The sequence below is a fragment of the Nymphaea colorata genome, chromosome 5 (assembly GCF_008831285.2).
Source record: "Nymphaea colorata isolate Beijing-Zhang1983 chromosome 5, ASM883128v2, whole genome shotgun sequence".
NCBI classification, from domain to species: Eukaryota; Viridiplantae; Streptophyta; class Magnoliopsida; order Nymphaeales; family Nymphaeaceae; genus Nymphaea; species Nymphaea colorata.
This window is the reverse complement of record NC_045142.1, coordinates 26,758,227-26,769,252: the sequence shown is the minus strand read 5'-3', so window position 1 is coordinate 26,769,252 and position 11,026 is coordinate 26,758,227. Positions and strand designations below refer to the sequence as shown.

The 11,026-nt window shown below is 36.7% G+C and overlaps 1 protein-coding gene across 1 annotated transcript; it reads left to right on the top strand.

The window, feature by feature from the left end:
- The first annotated feature begins 2,513 nt into the window (after positions 1 to 2,513).
- LOC116254703 (NADH dehydrogenase [ubiquinone] iron-sulfur protein 5-B) lies at positions 2,514 to 9,695 on the top strand. The gene is made up of 2 exons (XM_031630246.2): positions 2,514 to 2,721; positions 9,359 to 9,695. Exons 1-2 carry the CDS (start codon positions 2,572 to 2,574, stop codon positions 9,455 to 9,457), a joined length of 249 nt encoding a protein of 82 aa, XP_031486106.1. The 5' UTR covers positions 2,514 to 2,571; the 3' UTR covers positions 9,458 to 9,695.
- The last annotated feature ends 1,331 nt before the right edge of the window (positions 9,696 to 11,026 follow it).

The following is an 11,026-nucleotide window of genomic DNA, read 5'->3' as shown; positions in this document are numbered from 1 at the left end:
CGACAGCAGGAATAAGTCCACATGTTCCTTTGCACTGTGATATTCATGACTAGATGTGCAAATCCCATCCAAAAAAAAAAAAAAAAATCATTGGACCCACTGTCCATTAGATCAGGATTGAACTTATATATATGTGTCATTCATACCATCAGTCACATGATTTCCAAAATATTAACAATTTTGTGGTACTTAAGGGTAGATTTGTTTCTTTCTTCTTCATTAGAAAAGTTGATCAGGTTAATTAAGCATATCAACCCCGCCTTACCAGATAATACATGCTCGAGAGATGCATTCCCTTAGCTAGATTTGGCTTGAAGCTCTCGAGTCTAATCCTCTAACAAGTTAGAGCTGAACCTCTTGCAGCTGGTGGTGACGGTGTGCTGATTTGATTCTCATGTACAATGTGACCAAGTTCGCAATCTTGAACAACTCTTGTTAGTGGCTTAGATGAACTTAATCTTGCTCCATTATTTCTTAAGATTATTTCGCTATTTGCACCTTGAACAAGTTATGTAATCAGCTAGCAAGACATGTTGGTCTGTTTTGGCTTGAGATATCTTATCAAAACATAATTGGAATTTTCCATGTTATAGATGTTCAACAGTTGTGACAAATATTATTGGTTGCTAACTTGCTGATTTCCATGTATATTTACTTCCTGCTTCTAAATTTTTAATTGGTCATCCCTCCCTCTTTTGTCTTTGAATAAGTTGAAGATCACCTACTTCCTAACGAATTACTTGATGAAGTGACAAAGATCTTCGGTATAACCAAATGAAAGAGAAAGAGAAAACAACTGGTCTTTTTCCTTTCAACCTAAAAGCAAGCCCCACAACTTTGAATTTCCTAATTCATTTCACGTTGCAAACTAGCTCTTTGTGTCATCCTTTTAATGTTGTAACCCTTATCTAAGTTAGCACAAAGTGTAAAAAACTTTATGCAGTTTATGACAAAGTAACTAAGATTGTAAATCTAAGTTAAAACATATGATTAGATAAAATTAGGCACTTGTTTTACAATTTTGAAGAAATTGCGGCCATCAGTGTTGATGAATTGAAAAAATGTAAGAAAGCTTCTTGAGATGGTCGTATGCTAAAGTTGGCCCCTATATGGAAGCGGAAGCTTGTCCGTACACGTTTTCTTTTCCTCATTATTCTTTACTTATGTTACTTCTTTTTGTTAGTCTCATTTTTATCAGATCTTGCTTCCTTCTTAGACATGGGCAACATTAAATCCTTTTCCTTTTTTTGACAAATTCTGAATTCCTGCATGTTGAAAGCCAGCCATCTGTAACTTGCCTCCATTCATCTTGAAAAGATTTCCAGGGATTTTGTTGTTTCTGCGATTTGATTTACTAGAGAGAGATCGGTGAGCTGCAGTATCAATCATACCAAACTCATTGTGAAACCCTTAACCATGCATGGAGCCCTTTTATATATCTTGAAGTGAGTTTTCTTCGTTTGGCACCAACACTCCTTCAAGTAGAGACGCGTCCTTAATTAGTTCATGAAACCCAGAGATATATTTCATTGTTGGTATTACCTTAATGGTATTAGTTTCGACATAATATGCAATATCGCATCCTTAATTGGCATGTTAAGGGGCATTTGATAGCCAAAGGGCTCAACAACTCATTGTCAGTATCATATCCGAAGTCTAAGATAAGAATTTCATGAAGCTGCTTAAGAAGTTTGAGCTAGAGTTATTAATGAGAGGGATCATGTGGTCTGGTTTTTACCAACTTTCCTATATATATATATATATATATATATATATATATATACCAAGAACCCTTTAGTTAAGGAGAGAGCGCAACAACAAGGTCTTCAGGGGCACCTTCTCTTCGTCGGAGTCTGTGGCTCGGCTTGTGCAGGGAGATGTTCATTTTGCCATTCAGCTGCGACGTCGTCCTTTTTCTGCGACTGGGAGATGATGTCGGTTCGTCCTTCCATTCTTTTTTTACCCATTTTTTTGTTTTTCTGTACGTTGTATTTATACTTACTCTTTTGCTTTTGTATTGCGGTTTGTTACTGTAACTAGGGGACTTCTTGTCCCCAATTTTTGTATCTAGGGGACGTTTTGTCCTCCAATTTTGATATGCATTCCCATTTTATCGGCTCTAGTTAAGGAGAAAGAGAGAGAGAGAGAGATTTGGAAATAAAGAGATTAAGAGAAATTGCATATTACAAGTAGGAAATACGTTGTTCATTCCCATTCTTTTGCTTGAGTATTTCGAGTGAAAGTTAAATTAATTAAAAATTTTGAACTTTTTCAGAAAATAGATAAGAATGTTCAACACATATAAACATTTTTTTTTCTAAATAAGCTTATAATTAGCTACAAGTATGACTAGAACAGTAAAATAGTGAATTTGTTTTAAAGGTAAAATTTGACAAGCGTAATCAAGGAAGAGTAGTATTGATCAACTATCTCTATTAAGTTGCAGTTGAATAGAAAAAGAAAAACCTATGTTTCGGATCCCATTTAACTACGATCCGATATGTACCCGGTACCCGTCGCTAAGTCGGAGGAAAGAGCGACTGAGAAGGAAGAGAGAGAAAGAGAGTAGGAATGGCGTCTGGTTGGGGGATCAACGGGAACAAGGGTCGGTGCTTCGATTTCTGGACGGAGTTCAGTGAGTGCATGTCTCATTGCAGAGAGCCGAAGGATTGTGCCCTGCTCCGCGAAGACTACCTTGAGTGCCTCCACCATGGCAAGGAGGTAAAATCTCCCCAATCCATCAATACTTCCCTATTCGTGCCTTCCCCCATTCCCTTCCTCCATGATCTTCTGTTCATAATTTGGTTAATATCTTTCTCCCCTTTAATATCCACCGCTCGCCTTGATCTTGGCGGGCCGCCTATTTGGAACTAAGTGTTTGGTCGGATTTGATTTGTTAGTGGCATTTTTCTCGTTTCTTGATTAATTTTATATGCGTTTCCTTTTCTTCTTCCGTTAAGTATCTCGTGTCCCTCCCCCTCCATTTGTTCCATCCATCACTGTGCATTTCGTGGTTGAACAATTAATTAAGTTGGTGAATTCTGGTATTGATTCGTTCCGAAATTTGCCGTTCAATTACCATAGCTTCCTACATCAATGACTTGAATTAGATGACATAGCTTAACATTAGGACTTGGCATCCCCTAGCGTTGACTGTAGGTGTACTTTGGGACAACTTCTAGGTTTCCTTGGCACATTAAGTTTTCGCAGCTTAGCGTTAACTTGATTCAACTATGATGTAGACGCTTGGTGGTTTTAATCAGTCAGTGGACTTCTCTGTGCATTAACTTAGTAATTAGTAAGTTTTTCTTCAGCAGGGTTGTTTAAACAATCAATACAATTTATCGGACAGTATTCCAAACGTGTTTAGCATAATGGAATAGGTTATGGTGATTGGTTGGACATGAAAGCATGTTGAGACTAGAACCGCTGGTTGTTCTGTGAGTTGAAAAGAAGTGATGTGTTTATTTTACGTGACCATTTTTATTGTTGGATTATGGTGGTATCATTATTGTGATTTGGGAATTGCGTTCTTTCATGCATATGGTACTTTTCTTCCATCTACTATGTAACCGGAGCATACATTGGCCTGCTGACACTTCTTCCTTCGTTCACATTCTAATTATTATTTAGGTAAGCAATGTTATCTATATCGTATGATACGTACCGTATAGGTTTAGAAAACCTATACGGTATGCTTACGATACGCTCGTGTATTGTAAGCATATCGCCCATATCGTACTATACATGTGATACACTCCCGTAACATACGATATGGAGAAAAACACAAAAAAGGGGCCCAACGGCCCCCTTTTGCGTTATGTTTTAAAGTTTAAACACTCTTTCCTCTCTCCCTTTTTCTGTCTAAAGACTTCAAGAGACGTGGAAGGGAGAGATTTTGCCAATTTTCATAAAAAATCACTGAGGATTCATTGATTTGGGAGATATTATCGTAGAATCATGAAAGATGATAACTATATGCTTTGAACTTATGAAATTGTGATGTAATCTAAGTACTAAGACTCCAAGTCCTAAGACTCTAAGCCCTAAGATTCTGTAAAATTTTCAAGTTTAAAATTGGTATTTTGAATCTCTGAGTTCTTATTTTTGAATGTTTGTTGATACATATGAATGTTCCTTATGTATGATGATATTTTTTATATTGAATACATTTTTCTTGATTTCTGATTTTTTTGTTTATTTTTTCGGATTTTTTATGATTTTTTCATTAATTTTACGATACGCTACGCTACGTTTGTGATACGTTACGATACGGCGTATAGGTCGGCCCGACCAATACGCATTACGCTACACCTTTTACAACATTGTAGGTAAGTATAGGTAGTTCCTAGAAACATTTTGTGTGGAGATTATGATGATTATCACTGCTTTAATTGGGTCTATTTTGGGATTGCTTTTTCATTTAACACTTAAAATTCCAGCGTACAAGAAATGGGTAATGGATGTTCTTTTTTTTGGTTGATATTAGATGCATGGCTTAGATAATATGAAAGATAGATTTTTCAACTTCCTCTATATGCGTCAAACATGGCTTTCTGATGGTTGGGACTAGGTGGTAGATTCTGAAGATAAAAGAAATGGTTGCCTTTTTGCTTTGAAGGAAACTACTTCATTGTATGATCGTTGAGTTCCTTGAATTTACAGAACACTAAGTTTAGCTCTATCTCTAAAGTACTGGCATTTGCTTATTTACCTAGTCTATGTTTCACACAAAATGTTGTTGGGTGTTTCTACTAAGTTGCACGAGAAAATCATGATATGAGTAACAAAGAACATATTATTTATTAATCAGTCTGCTGAAGGAAAATATGGTTAGGGTATATGTTTAGTTGTGGTTGACATACCAGAGAATGGCAGAACGCACTTAAAACCTCTGCAGCTGACCTAAATCAATTCATAGTAGTCCTCCCTTTAGCATAGTTGTAGATACCACATCGACAGGACTAATTCTATGCAGCAGCATATGTCTGGACGGTTGTTCATGATGGCAAGTGAAAGTTTATCATAGCTCTTACCCAGTTTCTAACCAAGTGATGGCTTGCTATTTTGTTTTCCTTTTTTTCTTCAAGTTAGACTAGAAAAATTCTCACTGAGGCCTTCTTTGTTAAGCATGCACGTGTGCACCTAGAAATCAACAATTCAAAATTGATTCCCAACATTGATCATGTTGATTGTTGTTCTCATTCTCTCAAATTTTTTTATTTTATATAAAAATTCAAAGAGGAAACTGCAATATTAATTAGTTAGTTCATTCATATGTTGTAAGTTTAATCAATGGAAAATCAAACCACCATACATGCAAAGTTATCTTGAGGACAACACAAAGCATAGATTTCTTATACGCTGCTAAATGTGCCAGCGTGAGCCTTGCTGGATTGTCTTTGGAAATCTAGGTGATGTAACTGATCCTCCATTGGTCATCCTATATCTTATTCAAAAGATATTTCATGGTGAAGATTAGCATAGACTGAAGATATCATAAAACCAAGCATCATTTGTTTTGTTGTACAGACGAAGCTTGCACATGAGCTGATTGTGATGAGCAAACATATCTTTTTTAGCCTTTGTGCTGCTGTGTGCTTGACAGTTACATATCTAGGGCCAGAAACTTGATACCTCACAAGCCATGACAGTCATAAATCAAGGAACGGTGGTACCTACAGTCTCTGATAATAATGTTACAAAGTGATATCCCATCAGTTTTTACCTATTTTTGGGTAGGTTCCTATAAACTGCAGCACTGCTTCATCCTCCTTATCTATTTGACCTCCTCGCAAATGAAAGGACATTTAGTTTGGACTATGTCACATAGGTACGGGTACGGGTACTGGTACGGACCATTTTCAAAAAATTTGAGTGCGGGGGTACGGCCGTACACACATGCGGCCATATATATATATATATATATATATATATATATATATATATATCAAAAGATTTCAAACAAAATAACATATTCACACGTATATATATATCAAAAAATTACAAACAGAATAGCATATTCATAAATCATGATCCAAAACACAGTGTAGAAGTAATTAACATACAAATATTTCAGCTTTCTTGATAAACAAGTCACAACTCAAGCCATGGTTAAAGAGGAAATGCTAAACAGGTAAACAGAACATGCTAAACAAGTAAAACTGTAAAACAGTAAAAGTAGGTGCAGGCTGCAGGCAGAAATTACCGATTTAATCATTTTAATGATAAAAAAACATAACAGTTGGAACAGAAACATAGCATTATAGCCTATAATGCTATTTTTCTGTTCTAAGTGTATTTATAGCAGGCTTAGCAGCACTCATGAGCCTTGAGTGGCTGTCTGGCAGAGTCTTGACGACCGAAACCAAGAAAACAGAAACAGAAAACAAATAAAAACGGTCCATAGAACATTCACTTATTCAGAAGACAGACCAAATTAAGATGCATCGTTAAAAATTTTAAACGAACAACAAGAAAACAAAAAAACGTAAAAACGAAATCAAAACGACATACAATAGGTTAATAAAACAAAGAAAGGGACTGTAAGATGGGATTTGAAGAACCAGAAAAAGCTATCGGAAAAACTACCGAACGTATGGTTGTAATCGCCGCCGGAGGAACAAGTTGCCGCCGACCGTCGAAAACACAAGTGTCAGTCGAGAGGATTCATAAAAAATAAGCAAAATACCGTCGCCGGTCACTGCCGGTCGCTGCCATTCATCCACTGTAGTTGTCGGTCGCCAAAGAGATTGCTGCAGTCAGTGAGAAATGTGTTGAAGGAGGAAGAAGACGTCTTTGGGGTTTAGGGTTTTCAACCATTTTAACGTTACATGATATTTAAAACGTTAAAACTTAAAAACTTAAAATCATCAAAATAAAAAATGGACAACTATGGACTCGGTCAAAGTTGACCGAGTTTGAAATTGGACGAAATTGAACCCAGGTACGTTGACCGTACCCGATACCGTGTTGACCGCACTAAAGGCGCACCCACGGGCGTACCGGTACCCATACCGGTACCGTACCCGTACCGTGCGGGTACTCCTCCTTAAGAGGAGTACCCGTGTGACATAGAGTTTGGAGCCACATGAATGTTTCGAAGTCAAATGACATTTCTAGCCAAATGTGAACTTAGCAGTGCTTAAAAAATGAGGAAGTTAAAAATGGACCAGGTTATGTATAAGCAAGTTAAGAGATGGTTAAACAATGATGATGAAATGCTGGAAGGGTTTAACTTTGACCAGATTATTTGGAGTAAGCAATTTTAGATGCAGTTTTTAATTTTTAGTAGGGAAAAGAAAAATTGTAGGAAGATCTTTGGGTCCAACTAGAAGAAATAAGAATTCTATATGGAGAAAGCAGGTCAAGAATAGGGCAGTGGAGTTGATGATTGAGTGGTAATTAGCTGCAGCATAGATGAAAAAGGTATTAATGGATGCTTAAGATCATGGTCTCAAATATAGTTCTTGGGTTTTATTGATGACCATTGTTTCAGGTATTAAAAGGAAATTTTATTTCTCTCGAAACATATGCAGGATTAAAAACAAAAATAGGAAAAATAGAATAAATATGAAAGTTTGAAAATTCTACTAAGTTTCCACAAAAACATCTATCAAGGTCCAAGAGAGTTAGTACTATTAAAATAAAAATAAAAAAATAAATTACATTAAAGTTTTTCTTAAAAAACAATAAACACATTAAGATCATAATATTTCATTTTTCGTTTTTTTTTTCAAATATCACGATATTCCCCCTTTTTGTTTTTTGTTTTTATTTTCCCATCCTTTTCACATTTTTTTGGAAAAAAAAAAAGCAATCATATTTGTGTTCTGCAAAAGGTAGGCGAAGGTTATTACTTATTAGATTGGGATCAAGCTCGTCAAGGATGGATAAAGCTTACATGAAAATTGTGTTCCTATTGTAAAAAATTATGAATAAAATGCACCACATCTGGTGACTATGAGGTTGAGTTGTCATATCTAAATGTCATCCAGAAAGATAATTGTGTAAAGCAGAAGACTCCATGTCAAATTGGAAGTCAGGTTTGACAGTCTGATGGAAAATTTGCAGTATTTTGATTGGGGGCCTATGTTTGTCTCTGATTGGTAACGTGTGGGGGGATTTCTCTCCTAACTTTCTTTTTGATGAGTAGATTGACTATACATCATATGCAATGGAAAAACCCTGAAGGCTGCGCCAGTTGGATATGTGAATATGTTATCAAGGAACCTGGCTGTTGATGGGAGAATGTCAGATGCAAATATAAGAAATAAAAAATTGTGCAATTTCTCATGACTTGGTTGGTGCAGAAATACTCATGACTTGGCTATGACAAGTACGTCAAAGGGATAATCAATAGGAAGGTGTATCATTGAATAATAGAAATTAATGATTTCATTATGTTTTGCATGCCTGTGAACTCCAGTGTAGTAAAGTTAGCATTTGTGACAAAGTGTAGGTTACTGTGACGATCACAATTATTAATACTGTGAACATGGTAAATCAGAGTTATTAGGTTAGGTGTCGCTGTTTTTAGAAATTGGAAAGTTTAGTAGCTGAGATTACTTGAAAGGGCACAACTTGAGGATGGGACAGAAGGCTAACTGCTGAAATTTCAAAGTTGAATGATGCAAAATTATAAACCTCAAGCCTGTTGTCCCCTAGTTCAGGAGATACATTTACATGCCGTGGAGTTGACTTGAATTGGTAAATAAAGGTAATGAGCTTGTGCTGTCTTATTGATTTTGCATTGATGTGATCCTCCATGGTCTGGATGTTGAGAAGCCAACATTATAACCTGCTGATTGGATAAAATGGCAGTGGAGAACAGGAGATGTTAGTCATGGTTCATCTTGAGGATTTATTCCTCAACTTGTTATAGGATGACTGGCTGAATGTCCTATATTGTAGTATCATATTTTCTAATTCTTTATGCTCTTAACAGCTCAGGTATTGTGATTTTCATATTGTAGGTTGTTGCACCTAGCTGACTTACGCAATTAAGTCAATGTTGTGGAGGCCATCATTCATATACATATTTAGCAGCTAGTGTCTTTTTCTTGAGTTCTATGCATCTATGGTTATTTATTTTATCCTTACAAGAATAATGCAAGATATAAGCTACTACTGTTTTTGTTGAACCAGTTTAAAGATTCCGTTGCTCAAGTCTTTCGATGGTACATGAGACATTATATGGTGCTATGTTAATTTGCATTCTGAAGTTTTACGCTCCATTCTATGCGTTAGTACTACTGAGAAGCTAGTTGGCACTGACTTGCCAGTAAGTTACATGTCTGATGTGGCATTGTCCTGTCTTTTTCTTGCTTAATGATCTGCTTGTAAATCATTCTTGCAGTTTCGCCGGAGAAATTCCATTTATAAGGAAGAGCAGCGTCAACTGAGAGCTGCTAAACGCAAAGAAAAGGAGGAAAAGGATGGTCATGGTGGAAGTTGAGCAGTAATGTTGTTAGTCAAACATGTCTTTTCGAGCTCTTCTTTCTCCAAACTGTCCAATAAAAATTGATGAATGCTGCCATTCTTGTGTTCTTTGTAAGTTTTTGTGGGGCCTGGTTACCATCTTCTGGGGATTATACAAACCTATAGCTTGGAAGGCCATTTCTCTTTCTGAAGGATACGTTGAGCAAGCTAACTTTGTTGTTGATTTTGCAAATGTTTATAGTTCTGTTAATTAAGTCAAGCGCATATCTGGCATGAGAAGCCTCCATCATGTTAGCCAGTTGGTCAGGCAAGTGTTAAAATGTCCTGAAGTCCCTCCGATCACAACACGAATTTGATTTCTGTTAGGGACAGACAAACTTCTGTCTGGCAAAGAGCAGCATGATGGGAGAGTCCACCCAGTCTGCCAAAAGACATGACTGCCCGACAGGGCCTGCGTCATCTAAAATTAGTTTTCTTTTCCTGTCAAAGCTAGTTTTCGCATCTCAAAATCCATGAAATTGTGATTCTTATGGTTGACTAAGCAGAAAATATGTGCAGATGAATAATTGAGATATCCTGTGCCAGCTCTAAACGGTTAGTTACTCGTAACTTCCATTTGGTTGATTATGGGTTGGGCCACCAGCTCTGGTGCTTGTCACATGGGAGGCAGATTGTGGGTCAAATGCCCGAGACAGGATGCTGGTATTCTCGGTACTGCATTAGGTACTAAAATTTCATTTCATGGCTTGTAAGTCTTAAATTGATTTGTTTTCTTGCAGCACTTAATGTTTTAAAACCACCGTAGGTCTGTTGTGCAAACTTACCTTTTCTGCTATCCATATGTTGCATTAACCATCTGCACTATATGAGTAATTCTCTCTGGAAATGTCTACCGAAGTTCCTGAAATTGGAAAGGTAAGATGTCCCTCATAGAACCAAAAGCTCAGGCTGTTGCATAGATTAACAGCCTTTATAAAATGAAATTGGCATTCTAAGATGCAACTGGTTGGACCTAGCATTCATAGTGTAGAACAGGCTTTTCTACTTTTTTATCGACGTCTCAAATTCAACTAACCGGACCCGTGCTTGTTTAGCTCATCCTCATCCTCATGGTTCACGAGATTGAACCTGATAAACTGCACCACAAAGAGCTAAACTCGAGCACAAGGAAGCGTCGTTAGTTTGGATGACTGTCTACTTTTGTCCCCTTTCCATCTATCAGAGAGTGAGTCTATGTTTTACAAGTTCAGCTGCTATTGGTATCTCAAAAATGATGAACGTAATTTTTAGAAAAACTTGATCCAAATAGGGTGCAGATATTGACATTTTTTGTGCGCTAGACATATTCATTTGCAAAATGAGCTACTTTACGTGAATATATTTACAATGTTGTCAGAAGCATTTGTGGTACTTGTTATGAAGCGACTAAATCAATGGACGATGACTTGGCAACGATTTCCATGTATTTAGACAACTCAAAGTTCAACTCATGGGCACCTTGAAAAAAATTTCTTGCAGCGTTTCAAGGAAAAACTTTTCATCACAAAAACTTTCTGCTGTCAAACGCCACTTAACGGATATCATC